Source organism: Helianthus annuus, chromosome 9, assembly GCF_002127325.2.
Source record: "Helianthus annuus cultivar XRQ/B chromosome 9, HanXRQr2.0-SUNRISE, whole genome shotgun sequence".
Classification (NCBI taxonomy): Eukaryota; Viridiplantae; Streptophyta; class Magnoliopsida; order Asterales; family Asteraceae; genus Helianthus; species Helianthus annuus.
In genome coordinates, this window is record NC_035441.2 from 11244177 (window position 1) to 11259406 (window position 15230).

At 36.9% G+C, this 15230-nt stretch overlaps 1 protein-coding gene and 1 long non-coding RNA gene across 2 annotated transcripts; both read right to left on the reverse strand.

Moving 5' to 3' along the window:
* Positions 1-6603: 6603 nt before the first annotated feature.
* Positions 6604-8822, reverse strand: LOC110875262. Its single transcript, XM_022123460.1, has 2 exons — positions 8672-8822; positions 6604-7127 (listed from the first exon to the last, which is right to left on the reverse strand). The coding sequence occupies exons 1-2, from the start codon at positions 8820-8822 to the stop codon at positions 6604-6606; spliced, it is 675 nt and encodes a 224-aa protein (XP_021979152.1).
* A 2723-nt stretch (positions 8823-11545) lies between these two features.
* LOC110877163 lies at positions 11546-14384 on the reverse strand. Its single transcript, XR_002556801.2, has 3 exons — positions 14119-14384; positions 12170-12249; positions 11546-11733 (listed from the first exon to the last, which is right to left on the reverse strand). It is a non-coding gene; the product is annotated as an uncharacterized LOC110877163 (long non-coding RNA).
* Positions 14385-15230: the final 846 nt, after the last annotated feature.

Sequence of the window (15230 nt, forward strand, 5' to 3'; positions counted from 1 at the left end):
TGAGTGACGTCTTCCCCGTACTTTTCTATCATGTATCTCGCATATGTCTCCTACCATTTATATAAACAACACGGTTGTTATTATACTAAAAGGCTAATACAACATATATATATATATATATATATATATTAAAAATGATGCAAACAACTTACATATGCTTTTTTCGATCGCGCAGTACAAAATTCTGCCCCCTCCAAGTTTTCATAACACGTCCCTGCCCAAAACTTTTTCTTGGATTCTTTGGTGAGATGGGTTACAAGGAAAAGTTCTTTAAAAGTGGGTGGCCGACCCTATGTCCGTTCCTACAAAAAAAAACATATGTATGATTAACGTAATATGTGTTAAAGAAACAAGTACTAAATTTTATGAACATAATATTACCAAGATGATGTGATGCTCATCATAGCCCCTAGACCCGCCTGTATGTCGGGATATCACACCGTCGGAATCGGCTTTCTTGCGGTTGCTTTTACCTCTCTCAGACTTCTTATGCCACTCATCTGTGTTCCAACCCAATAAAAGAATAAAAATACATGTATAAATAATATAAAATGCAATAAAATATAACAATGATCACTAATGTATTAACTTGCTTACCATACATAACTCATGCCGTATGTCCTCGTGCACGAAGCACGGCGGATACTCACACATTACGCCAAAATCATATTCATTTTCCGGGATAATATGCCCAACATTCCTTGCCTTCTTTGCTGATTCGTATCGGTGATCCAACACTATGTCTGGGAAACGACGCTTTAACACATATTCAAATCCTTCTCTAATGAATTCATCATTTACTTGATCCCAACTATATCGAGTCTTTAAAAGATTGAAAGTTAAAAGTGCAAACGTATAACAAATAAGGCTTAAAATATAGGTATTATTACATATATCTCCGTATTTAAAACACTAATTACATGTTTACCCAACCCCAAAATTAAATTACAAATTTCCCTTTAAACCAAAAAAAAAAAAAAAAAAAAACAGACCTTTCATTTAAACAAAAAAAAAAGCATTAGACCTTTTATTTCTGTTTAAAATAAGGATTAAAATATAAGGATTATTACATATATCCTCCTACTTCGGAAATTGAGGGTTTTGATTGGAGATTCTAGTTTAAACAATATTAGTGTCATTCGCAAATTCAATTTCGGTAAAGTTCTGATGTAAATAAAACTTTGGGTTGGGTATATGTATAATTTATAAAGTTAACAGGGGGATATATGTAATTGCCCTTAAAATATATAAACAACTAACTAAATTTATTACCCTAAAGCGATCAAACATACGGTCCACATGTTCCGTAGGGACTTCTCTGTATGTTGACCAAGCTCCATCAAAACACTCATCAATAACATCCTGATCGCCCTATGAAGTTTACCATTTTCAAACCTATAATATTGAAATAATCGAATAAGTATATGTATAACACAAATAAACAACATTGGTTTAAATGTTAAAAAACATACCTCATCCCAACCCGAAAGATAACTTCCTTCTGAGAGCGACCATGAGGCGTGCCTGCAGCATTAGAGGCAAGTTGAGTCGCATTTGCGCCCTCCTCTTCATGATAATCACCATCATCGGACTCGGCATGATATCTAACCATGTTAAACCCATGCTGGGATCCCCCAGAACCCTCATGCTGAAACTCATCCCTGTGCTGATGTCGGGATACCCCCTGCTGATGTCGAAATACCCCTTGCATATCAACCATAGGATCACCGTCACCAGCACGGCTACTACTCCCAGCGTATCCGCGACCTAATGTCCTACTATACCCAGGACTCAACTCTAAAGTGTGGCCGCGTCCATGACCACGACTAGATTTTGATGCTCCCTCAGGTCCAATACCAGAGTCCGATACCCGCCCATGTCCACTACCAGAGTCCGATGCCCACCCACGTCTAGCACTGGAATCCGTTGCCTGCCCACGTCCAGCACCAGAGTCCGATGCCCATCCGCGTCCAGCACCAGAGTCCGATGCCCGTCCACGTCCAATACCGGAGTCCGATGCACTCCCATGTCCACCACCTGAGTCTGATGCCCGCCCACGTCCATGTCCATGTCCGGAGTCAGATGTGCGCCTACGCCCACGACCAGATGATACATCTCCCGAGGGAGGGACACGCCCACGACCAGTGATATATATAATATATGATAACACGGTTAAGACTCTACATTTAAGAAAACAAGAATGGTCAGATGAATAATATAAGCAAGTATTTAGAAAGGACATACCATATGATTAACCAAAAATAATTTAAAGTGTATAATAACATATAGTGTTCCTAATGATCAAGCCAATCTTCATCCGAAGAGTGGTTAGAAAAAAAACATTTCTTCATCATCAGATGTATTTTCTGTATCTTCAAATCCTTCATGTTAATCAGTTCTTTCAATTATCTAATGGAAAACACTTTAGGGATCATTACATACCTGACAATCCAGTAGTGGTTAGAGATGAAGTAGAAGCCATCTTGATCGGTTCCCGTTTAGGGTGAGCAGTTAGGATGGAGAGGGATGATAACAGATTGTAGTGAGGGGAGCCGTAAACTTTATGGTGTATCTTTAGGGTTCCCAATAACCTGTATTTATATGCTTCACCCAAGGGGAAACCCTAATTAACTAGTACGGGCCTTTATGTCCATCAAATAAAGCCCAGTTAATTTTATAGGGATATTAAGGTAAATTGATCTGGTTATTAGATAAATGATCAATAAGGGCACCATAAATTATTTGATAAATAATTTACGCTAACATTCTCCCACTTGGCCGAGTGATCATTTATTATGAGTATTAGGTAAGCCTGATCAGGAGTTAGTACTCATTTTAGTTTTAGGCCAAAATTGTAGCAGAAACATACAGTCGTTGAGTCAGTTATTCAACTCAGGACCCCCATTAATCATACTGCAATCCCAAATTTAAAACCTAAGCAAAGTAAGGATCAATTTACAAGTAAGCCTTAAACGATGATTTGTATAATAATAGTCTTTACGTCATTAGGCTAGCGAAACGTAGTTAGAGACAAACAAATCAAATGTGGAAATTTTATTAAAACGTAAGTAAGTACAATATGCATTTAAATAAGGTCTTTACAAAAGCCCATCTTCAAAACATGTTCTTCGAATACTTTAGGTGGGAGACCTTTAGTCATCGGATCCGCAAGCATATTTTTCGTACTTATATACTCAATACAAAGCTTATTTTCCTCAACACGTTCACGTACGAACAAATACTTTGTATCAAGATATAATCTAGCTCCGGTCGAACTGTTACTGTTCGAGAAGTTAACGACAGCTGAGTTATCATAGTACAGCTTCAATGGTCTAGATATGGAATTAACAAGTTTGAGTCCAGTAATCAGATTCTTTAGCAACATTACATGACAGGTAGCGTTATATACAGCAATGTATTCTGCCATCATAGTGGATGTTGAAGTTAGCTGTTGTTTATGACTCCTCCATGAAATAGGTCCGCCGGCTAACATAAAGATATACCCTGAAGTGGATTTCTTGTCATCTTTGCATTTAGCAAAGTCCAAATCAGAATAACCAACCACTTCCAAAACGTCACTTCTTCTATAAGTCAGTTTATAGTCTTTCGTCCCCTGAAGATATCGAAGTACTTTCTTCGCCGCTTTCCAGTGATCAAGGCCAGGATTAGACAGATAACGGCCTAACATCCCTGTAACGTAAGCGATATCTGGACGAGTGCAGACTTGAGCATACATGAGGCTCCCAACTACTGAGGCATAAGGTATCATTCTCATTTGCGCCTATTCATCCTCAGTTTTCGGACATTGAAAAGAACTGAAAACATCTCCTTTAACTACAGGAGCTACAGAGGGAGAGCTATGTTGCGTGTTATATCGACTAAGGACACGATCAATGTAAGCCTTTTGTGATAAGCCCAAAATTCCATTACTTCTATCTCGGTGTATTTCGATGCCAATAACGTAAGAAGCCTCTCCGAGATCTTTCATGTCAAAGTTATGCGAGAGTAAGCGCTTCGATTCATGCAACATATCTAAGCTATTACTTGCCAATAGAATATCATCTACGTAAAGGACAAGTATAGCAAAATTGCTCCCACTCATCTTGAGGTAGGTGCATTGATCCACTTGGTTCTTCATAAAGCCTTGCGTCTTCATGACTTTATCAAACTTAAGATACCATTGACGTGATGCTTGCTTCAAACCGTATATGGATTTCTTCAGCTTGCAGACAAGATGTTCTTGACCTTTAGGTTTGAACCCTTCAGGTTGCTTCATGAACACGTCTTCATACAAGTCTCCATTGAGGAAAGCAGTCTTGACATCCATCTGATGCAACTCTAAATCAAAATGAGCTACTAGGGCCAAGACGATCCTTAAGGAATCTTTTCGAGAGACAGGTGAAAAGGTCTCTTGATAATCGATTCCCTCTTTCTGAGTGTAGCCCTTTGCAACCAATCTTGCTTTATATCGTTCAACGCTTCCATCCGGATTTAGTTTTGTTTTGAAGACCCATTTACATCCTACGGGTTTAACACCGTCGGGTAATTCAACCAAATCCCAAACATCATTCTTCTTCATGGAGTCAAGCTCGTCAATCATAGCTTTGTTCCATTCAGATGACTGATCACTACTAATGGCTTCATTGTAAGAGGTAGGATCGGTAAACTTTCCATCATCAGCCACGGCTTCAGCTAGGTAGGTTTCATAATCATCAAAATTTGTAGGCCTTCTTGCCCTAGATGACCTCCTAGGTTGATTCTCAACATCGACATTTGAGGGTCCTTCATTCTCAGGTACATGTGGAGCAACATTTAATTCTGAATGAGTTGGAGGTGGTGCAGTGACATGCGGTTCAGCATCGAGTACAAGAGGAGTAGTAATAGGAGGTAATGAAATGGATGAGTGTCTCCCCCCGCGTCTTGTACTTCTTGTAAATCATTGTAAGGATTTTCACTGCTCCCACTGACCTTAAAGTCCTCAAGAAACGCAGCACGCTTGGTTTCTACAATACGAGTAACATGGGAGGGACAATAGAATCTATAACCCTTTGAGTGATCCGGATATCCAATAAAGAAACAACTTGTTGTTTTCATATCCAGTTTCTTTAAAAAAGGGTTATAAAGTTTAGCTTCGGCAAGGCAACCCCATACTTTCATATATCTAAGACTCGGTTTCCTTCATGTCCAAAGTTCAGAAGGAGTTTTAGGGACAGACTTCGAAGGAACTCTATTGAGTATATGAACAGCTGCCTTTAAGGCCTCGGTCCGGAGGAATAAGGGCAAACCTGAGCTGGCTAACATACTGCGTACCATGTCCATTAGGGTTCTATTTCTTCTCTCAGCAACACCGTTCTGCTGAGGAGTACCGGGCATAGTATATTGGTTCACGATCCCCTGGCCCTTACAAAACTCATAAAATGGACCAGGAGCCTGACTCACGTCAGTATGTCGACCATAATATTCGCCTCCTCTATCTGATCTAACAACTTTTATTTGACGATCTAATTGTTTTTCAACTTCAGCTTAATAGTCTTTAAAAGTTGTGAGAGATTCAGATTTTTCTTTAATGAGATACAAGTGCATATAACGTGAATAATCATCAATAAACGTGATAAATGAAGTATGTCCAGTTATGCCAGCGATGTTATAAGGGCCGCTAATATCAGTATGAATAAGTTCTAATAAATTAGAGCTCCTAGTGGCAATTATTCGCTGATGTCATTTTACCTTTAAGGCATTTAACACATGTTCCAAAATCATTGAAATCGAGAGGTGGTAAAACCTCATCCTTCACGAGTCGCCTTAAGCGTTCTCGTGAAATGTGGCCTAAACGTTGATGCCACAACATGGATGAAGTTTCTAAGTCTCGTTTTCGTTTTCTCTTTGTTAAGTTCTCATTAATATTATATGATAACAAAGACTTGGAAAAATTATCATCTAATTCTAATCGATAGAGACCACCATCCAAGAAGCCATAACCAAATATTTGAGAATTAAAACTGATAGTAAGTTTGCCATGACCATGAGAAACAAGAAAACCGTCTACGTCTAACTTTGGTCCTGATACAAGATTCCGAGTAATCTCAGGAATATATAAGGTATCATAAAGTCTAATAGTTAAACCAGTTTTCATAACTAAATCGAATGTTCCCACGGCCTCGACTACTAGCGGCTTTCCATTTCCCAACTTAAGTGTTCTTTGGTTTCTTTCCAGCTTCCGGATTGTATGGAATCCCTATAAGGAATTGATTACATGAATCATAGAACCAGAATCAAACCACCAAGAATTAGATGGAACATTTAAATTAAAGGACTCAAGTCAAGATTATCACCTTTCTTGGCTAGCCACTCCTTAAAGTCCGGGCAGTCCTTCTGCTTATGTCCCACCTTACAGCAGAACTTGCAGTGAATCTTCCCTTTGGAGTCATTAGAGCCAGAAGCACTTGCACCTGCATCCCGCTTTTGGACCTTTACATTAGGCTTCTTATTGTACTTCCCCTTCCTTTTCTTCGAGTCAGCAGTCATTGGGTAAGCAACATCGGCTTTCTCTAGTTTCAGACGTTCTTCTTCTTGCACGCACATAGCAATCAACTCGTTCATCTTTCATTGGTCCTTCTGAAGGTTATAGTTGACTTTGAATGCTTCATAAGATGCGGGCAGAGACGTCATGATAAAATGTACCAGGAAGCCATCACTAATCTCCATGCTTAATCCCTTGAGCTTTTGGGCCATGTCATTCATTTTCAGGATGTGCTCACGAATACCGCTGATCCCATCATACTTTGTAGTCACCAATTTCAGAATGAGGGTGCTGGCTTGCGCCTTAGACGTCCCTTGGAATTGAGCCACCACATTAGTAAGATATTCCTTAGTTGTAGCAGCGTCAGGAATGGCTCCACTGATAGCAGGACTTATCGAGTTTTTCATGAAGATAAGTGACAAGTGATTGGCTCTCTCCCACTTTTGATAGAGTAGTTTTTCAGCTTCAGTACTCTTATCAGTAAGAGCAAGAGGAGCGTTTTCAGTTAGCGCACAGTCAAACTCCATGAGTGCGAGAGTAAGATTAAGAGAATCCTTCCATGAAGCATAGTTCGCACCAGTCAAAGTATCAATAGCCATAGCAGGAGCTGATAGCGGATTAAAATGAGAAGAATAAAGATACACTCAGGAAGAAGAAGTTAGAGTGACTTATGGGTAACCTAAAACTAAGGCAGGCGGAAATTAAGACCATTATACTAAGGAAGCTGTGATAACGTTATTTACACACCAATTTTAAATAAGGTTCTACTTGAATGACGGTTTTCGCTTTGGCTATGGCCAATCATACAAGTATTATGAACAGTCAGACTGTGCAGATTAGGTGTAACACATCACCTTTGGGCAGAAGTTGAAACACCATAATTTTAGGCACAAGTCAAAGTTTGCGAGACATGAGTGTAACACATCACCTTTGGACAGAAAATGAAACACTCATATATCTTAGGCAGAAGTCATGTGTATATCATATGAACAAATGTACTAAGGAAAGTGTCACATTATGCTTGTTCATATAATAAGGATATACACCTAAGTGACTATGCTTAAGTTCACTAAATAACGCCACAAGTAAACACATCACCTTTGGGCAGAAGTGAGAACTTGAAAAAAATGTTATTTTAGTTAAGCAAATTTTTAAATCAATCAAATAAATTAGTTGAATGATTATTTAAACGTTAGGTTTATCCAAGTTAATTATTCGTTTATAAACTAAAATAAAATAATATTTTTACGAAACTTGGAGATAAAGTTACACAACTTTAGGAAACATAATCAAAATCTAACCTATCACAAAATTAGATGATACCATATGAAACATTTATATCAATAACTGACAATAAAAGTGAACATAAGGCTATAGGGTGTGGTCATGACCCTCATGGTCACCATGATCCTCTACATCGACGCCATGTCATTCACTTCTCATCCATCATTCAAAACCACTACCCTAAGGGTGTGGTCATGACCCAAACCACTATCTTCCTATTTTAATTTATTTTTGTAGAAAAGGAAAATGAACCATTGAAAAATGAAAGTAGGCTCATGGTTGTCATGGTTTAATCCATGCCAACCATGGTGGATGAAGAAAGGGGATAGTGTAACAATTCATTAATGATCCTATGTGGCATTAATGACCCAACTCATGCTCCCCATACTCTTTAACCTAATAATTAACTTTTAACTACCAATCTATCGAAAATAACTAAAACCTTTGAGGCCACTATCAATTCAACGATTTAGACATTATGATATGATTCTGATAAGAAACCCTCAATTAATTTAATATATGAATAGAAAGCAGAATCGGTAAGTTAGCTTGTAATTGGTTTTTGGGCCAACATCCAAATTAACAAAAGACCTTTTATTTCATTCGTTTGTTTTGAAATCAAAGTGTCACTTCAATGAATAAAACAAAACAAGATTTTTTGTGCAGTTTGTTCGGCCGTAATAATTGTTGTATCATGATCGACCAAGATCAACCAAAGTATATCATATTTAATAAAAACCTAATTTTTCCGATTTCAATTCCAGATCATAAGGGAATTTTAAGAACTGAGTAACATCGCTCTGATACTACATGTTAATCAGTTCTTTCAATTATCTAATGGAAAACACTTTAGGGATCATTACATACCTGACAATCCAGTAGTGGTTAGAGATGAAGTAGAAGCCATCTTGATCGGTTCCCGTTTAGGGTTAGCAGTTAGGATGGAGAGGGATGATAATAGATTGTAGTGAGGGGAGCCGTAAACTTTATGGTGTATCTTTAGGGTTCCCAATAACATGTATTTATATGCTTCACCCAAGGGGAAACCCTAATTAACTAGTACGGGCCTTTATGTCCATCAAATAAAGCCCAGTTAATTTTATAGGGATATTAAGGTAAATTAATCTGGTTATTAGATAAATGATCAATAAAGGCACCATAAATTAAATTATTTGATAAATAATTTACGCTAACACTTCATCCTCTTCATTAATCATTTATGTTGCCGTATTGGTACTTGTTACAAAGCACAAACATTTACTCCTTGTTACTATATCTGGTAATTCAAACCGTTCATCAATCTGAAGGACCCCATGTTCTTCCATGTTGCCATCGTTTGTGACTTGAGTTACAGTTTCAAAGACTTCATATATGTGTCGGGCTTTTGTCTCGACAACTGCCCATAAATCTTTTATATCACTTTTCACGAAGGGGTACGATGTATAAAACACCTGTTCCGCTTGTGATGCGAAGCCTGGACTTGGATTTCACATCAACAAGTTTATTTTTATTAACTACTACACCACGTTCGACATCAAAGCAAGAGCAATAGAACACTATAACAGTTGAACGCCCATTTCCATAATATTGAAGCTCTAGGATCTCGTCCAATAAGCCGTAGTAGTCACACTCTTGGGAGTAATAAGCCTCCCCTATGATGTGGCGCGACACGTGTCACATAACGTTCTTCAAAGGAGCTTTATGACTACACATGGCCTTAAGCCTTATCTAACTTTAAAATGCCACTAGGCTAGATGTTGTTAGCTAAATGATTGTTGGGTTTGACGAGAGTTGCGTGCATTGTCACATATACATTTTAACTTTATGTTGTTAATTAGGATTATCATTTATTTATTTTAAATATAATCTGACGTATTGCATTTCACATATAGAAAGGTAGGTAGCATTTTTTCTTATAAATGACAAATTGAAATGTATATATTCAAATAACCAAATCAAAGATAATATTTATTTATGAAAACGAAGTTAACATTAAACTATTAAAGACACGTTAAATTTATTTAAAAAATAAACTCACGAGCTAATAGTAAACTTCAACTATCTGATTGAGCCTATCTTCATGATTGTGACTAATTCGTAATAATAAAATATTAAAATGTAACTAATTAAATATTCTGTTTAGATTTCTCTTCAAAATTTAAATCACGTAGACCCTTTGTTACTTTTTCCCAACACTTTTCTTAGTATAAAGATAGATGTCAACATCAACAAAGGTGAATAAAACATGAAAAATTATCATGTGGGTACCAATCTGCTTCCTAACCTTCTATATAAACCAACAATAGACTGTTTGGCATCCCAACAAGTCCTAACAAATTGTACATATTCATCCAGTTTCAACAAATCTCCTACTTCATGGAAACTTATTCCTACTTAATCCAGTCGTCGTCGGATTATCACCACCAAATTCGTCGGAAAGCCAGTTTTCAAAAACGCTGTTTAACTATGGTGAAGCAACATAAAACGAGGTTCTACATACTCCGACGATGTGTCTCTATGCTCGTGTGTTGGAACAATCACTCCGTTTCCGATTGATTAATTAGCATTTGAATCAACAAAGGTGCATATAACTATGGTCGTTCCAATGTAAATTACAAAGTTGGCGATGGCCGGTTGTGGTGAAGAACAAATCGGTTTAATAGAGGGACATATGATTTTTTACTTGTTATTTCTGGAATTTTTGGAACCAATATTCGAAAGTAATTAGTTTTTCTTAATGAAAATCAGGATGTTTCTCTTTATTCTTAAACTTTTTACACTTGTGTTATGGTGGGTTGAAACGTGAAAAAAAAGGATTTTTCCATGTCAGTGGGGTTTTTCACATTTCATAGTTAACAACATGTGTTGTGGAGATATGACATGTGAGCCATTATTTAATTATTGGCTAGTTATTGAATTTAATTATTACTATAACTACTTGTCATTTTTACTTGTAATTAAAAACAATAAAATTTTTGAAAAAAATATACTAAAACTCATTTAATACTTTTTAATTATTACAAAAATAGTAGACTTAAATGCTAAAATTAATCATAGTCATGCGGATAACGCCTCCAAAATGTACCACCAAATTCGCACAAAGGTTGTTATGCATTTCTCTATTGCGTATTGCTAGACGATTTGCTTGTAGCTCTTCACTAATGATCACGACAAGAGGCGTGGAACGTCACCATTGTAGTGTCGACAAATCGTTTTACTTTTATCCTTCAATACCATATTATGTAAAATCATGCAAGCATACATTGGATTACTTTTTTTTCTTCTGCCTACATTCGTGAATTGGCTACGATAGCCTAATACTTCTTCAAAGCTCCACATGTCCGGTCAATATCATTTCTTGCGGATTCTTATGATTTTTATGTTATTTATTTCTCCTCATTTGGATATGTAAAAACTTTGATGATCGTAGCGTACTCCGGATAAATACCACACAAGTTCCTCCACGTCACTGTCGTTGATTGAGAAGTCATAAAATTAACATGACATGCATTTGTGTGTCATGTTTTCATGACACACATTATTACACACTTTAATGACACCCATTTATGACACGCACTTTATAACACTGTTTAACGACACACGTTTATGACATGCATTTATGACACATATTTATGACATTCATTTATGCGCGTCATGCTTTTAATTGTTTTAAAAAAATATGTTTTATAGAATTTTACTAATTTACCCTGGATACATATATAATAACAAAAACAATAAATCTAATTCAAAAAACAAATACACATATATATACCAAAACAACTCATTACATAATTATTTGTCAAGTATACTATAAATATTTTAACATTAGCAAAAAAAATTGTTTGTCAATACATTCGTCGACCAATCTTTAGATCTTCACAAATGCCATCCGTATCCGCAACCAAGTATTCCTCTACTCTTTCCTCAACCTGAGGCAACAATTAAATAAAATAAATCTTAAAACCAAAATTTAAATCTTAATCTAGAATTTAAGCATTTGTTTGGACGTATAATTACATATTTCTCTAGCATGCATGCTAAAATATCCATGTAGATCACCCCACCAAAACCCAGCAGAAAATATTGATTAATTTTTTTTTTTGAATGACTAATGTTACTCTCCCAAACTTCTAAATATTTACAAACAAATCACCCTTGCTTGGGATTGAACCCAAGACCCCTCACTAAGAGGCAAGAGCCTCTACCAAGTGAGCTAGCCTCACTTTTTAAATATTGATTAAATGACACAACACATCTACAATGAACCAACTGCAAAAATTATAACGACACAAAACCATTATATTTATTGTAAATACTTTTTTGCATGATACATCATTAAGTATGTGTTCTCATAATTGTACTCACCTTTCCACAAGATTCAATCTCTCCGGCTATCATCGTCTAATTGAAATGTTTCGCAGAACCTTCCACCCTCATATACATAACTAAAGAAACAAAAATACATAGTTAGTAAAACAAACCTCTGGTAAATCGACATAAACAATATAAACAAAAATAGAAGCACCAAATCATCAAATGAGCATATAGACAAACAATATAAACTTGTTGTCAATTCCTCCTTGTACGACAATAAAATATGCTCAAGGCCACTTATAAGTAAAACATATCCATCAACCCGTGCTACAGAAAACCAAGTTCTCTTTTAGAGAGAAAACAGCGATACTGAATGCATTTACCACAAGCAGTGAAAGATGATATATCAAATAGCATCCCTTGATCAACTAGCTAGGAATACTCGGACACACAACAATACAAGTTCCCCTAGTAGCCTTTAACAAGTAGAAAAGTATTTACATCCAGTTGGAGAAACATACAATGAAGCATATAAACAAATTGATTAATCATATATCCAGTTGGAGAAACAGAAAATGAAGCATGTTAACAGTTTGATTAATCATATAACTAAGCCAATATGTAAAAGTGTAATTTGCAAAAGTGTGTCATGAGCATAGTTTTATCTCCAAAAAGAGTTGACAAGTGGAGTTAGAAGAGCTCAAACAAGTTGCGCTGAATTAATGAAAAGGGTCTTACACACTAGCATTTAGGGGTGCTAAACGGGTCGTGTTCGCGGATCGGCTGGTTCAACCCGACCCGAACCTGAAAATTTTAGACAAACCCGAACCCGAAAATCATGCCTTACATATGAACCCGAACCCGACCCGTTCAACCCGAATTTTTTTTTTATTTTTTAGTTTTTTCAGCAAATTAATATATTAAAATTAACACTACTACAAAAAAAACACAAATTTATATAATAAAATTACACTAAATCATAAAAATTTATGTCAACTTCCATTTAAGTTATATTTATAGCATAAAATACACACCGAATTTAATTTATGACATAAAACATAGTTTAAAAATATAATATAATAGAAATGGGTTAAACGGGTCAACCCGCCAACCCGACTGAGTTGACCCGAGCCTGACCCGTTTAGCTAAACAGGTTCGCGGGTTCAACCTGAAACTGACCCGAACCGTTTAGACTAAACCCAAACCCACGAATTTCGTGTTACGCCCGTGTCGTATTTTCGGGTCGTGTCAGAAATTCACACCCCTACTACTAGCATCTTTCCTATAGAGAAGTTTACCCGGGGTTCCAGATCAAGGAAACATGAGATGAGAAGCAGAGGGCTCAACAATCCTACTCAGCCACCACGACCCATTCCGCCTCGAGCCCTAACGTTGCTCCCAACCTCTGCATCACAACTGCCCATATCTAAACAAACAACCTAATTCTTAATTTCTAGGGTTAAGGCTTCCCATCTTTCTTATTGACTCACCTAGTTTCAACAACGGCGGACTACTCTCTTCCAACAAACTAACAATCTTCATATTACTTGAACATATCCCCTTAACTAAACTCACATCAATTAAATGGGCTGGAGTACTAATAAGTTTCAAATCTAGTTCATAGTGAACTGTATCAACAATCTTTGAAATAAATACCTGTTTAGATCTGAAGCAAAAGAAAGAGATTGAACATTCAGAGCAAGAAATTTGAACTTCTTAAGAATTTAACCACTTCAAAATTCTATGTTACCATTAGTCATCCTAGGTTCTCTATGATAATGCATTCATGCCAAGCAATATGAGCTCTCAGAAACTGTATTGGCTTAACTTTTTTTGAGACTATAGCCTATTTGATCTTCTTCCAAGCACCAACTTCTAATCCTTATGAAAATTTCAATAATACCAATCATCAAAACTAACTAGCCTGAACAAATCATAACCTGAAAAACAGATTTCTAAAGCTTAAATTATAGGGAGGAATGAGGCGTTGTTCGACATACCCTGAAAAAACAGATTGCCGAACGAGGATCAAATGGCCTTCAAAATAGGAAGAAGTGCTGTGGTCAGCCGTTCACGACAATGTAGTGGTCTCTGGGAACCAACCGAGATTGGTAGAGAGGATGTGAGCAATCCAATTAGATTTGGGGTTAAGGTTGTGGTTAGGGATATGGGAAGTCTAAAATTTTGAATATCTTCTGAAGGGAAACCTAAAATATTTTGGGGAATTTTGAGGAGGGAAACCAAAACATAAAGAACAATGTAGATAAATTGTAAAAAATTGTATAAAATAAAAAGATATATAAAGAGATTTATCTATTATCAAGTTTTAATTTTAATAGCTTTAATCATAAATATAAAAGGCACTAAAATCTTTTTTTTATCTAATTAATGATATTATTTTAGTTATCTATATTGAAAATATTGTTTTTAATTTTATCATACAACTGGATGGCATACCTTGGGGAAAATCCACTAAAAAGTGGGATTTTCCTAAATAACCTAAGAAATATTATGGAGATTACATGTGACAATACTTATAAGTATGATGAAGGGTATTTTGGTCCGGAAGGGGTATGGTTCCAAATCTCGCACCAGGCTTGGGCACGAGTGACTATCACCCGGCTCATTGCCCCTATCAACAGGATTCACCTTTGTTCATGTGGGCTCGCGCGAACCCGGTTTGCTTTCCCTATCGGGGAAAGATGAGAAAACTCACCTTGTATATGAAAATGGCTGTTTTCGTCAACATACAACGGATGCGGTAATTACTACCAAGAGTGATAGTAGCTTACTACATTCACTTTCTGTCAAACACATTTCCAGGCTGCGGTCCTGCGTGGGCGCGCAGAGCAGCAATGGAAATGTTGGTTTGTGCTCAGTTAACCGCACATAGCGATGCAGTGCAAAATCGCAAAACTGCATCCTGTTGTTATACAAGTGGAACTGTCACTTTGACTTCCGTGACTAACCAGCAAGTGGTATGCCCGGGCACTGACAGCAGCGGTCAGCTGACCGCCCAATGCGCAGCTGCCCAGCCCACATGCATAAAGCTGGCGAACAAAATGACAACCCCAGCAGGCCATGTGGTAGGTGTTCCTTCGTGCAACTGATA

Coding starts and splice junctions, on each gene's coding strand:
- LOC110875262 (XM_022123460.1), bottom strand. CDS start 8,822: ATGTTATTGGGAACCCTAAAGATACACCATAAAGTTTACGGCTCCCCT. Junction 7,128..8,671: donor AACCACTACTGGATTGTCAG/GTATGTAATGAT, acceptor ATCCGCTATCAG/CTCCTGCTATGGCTATTGAT.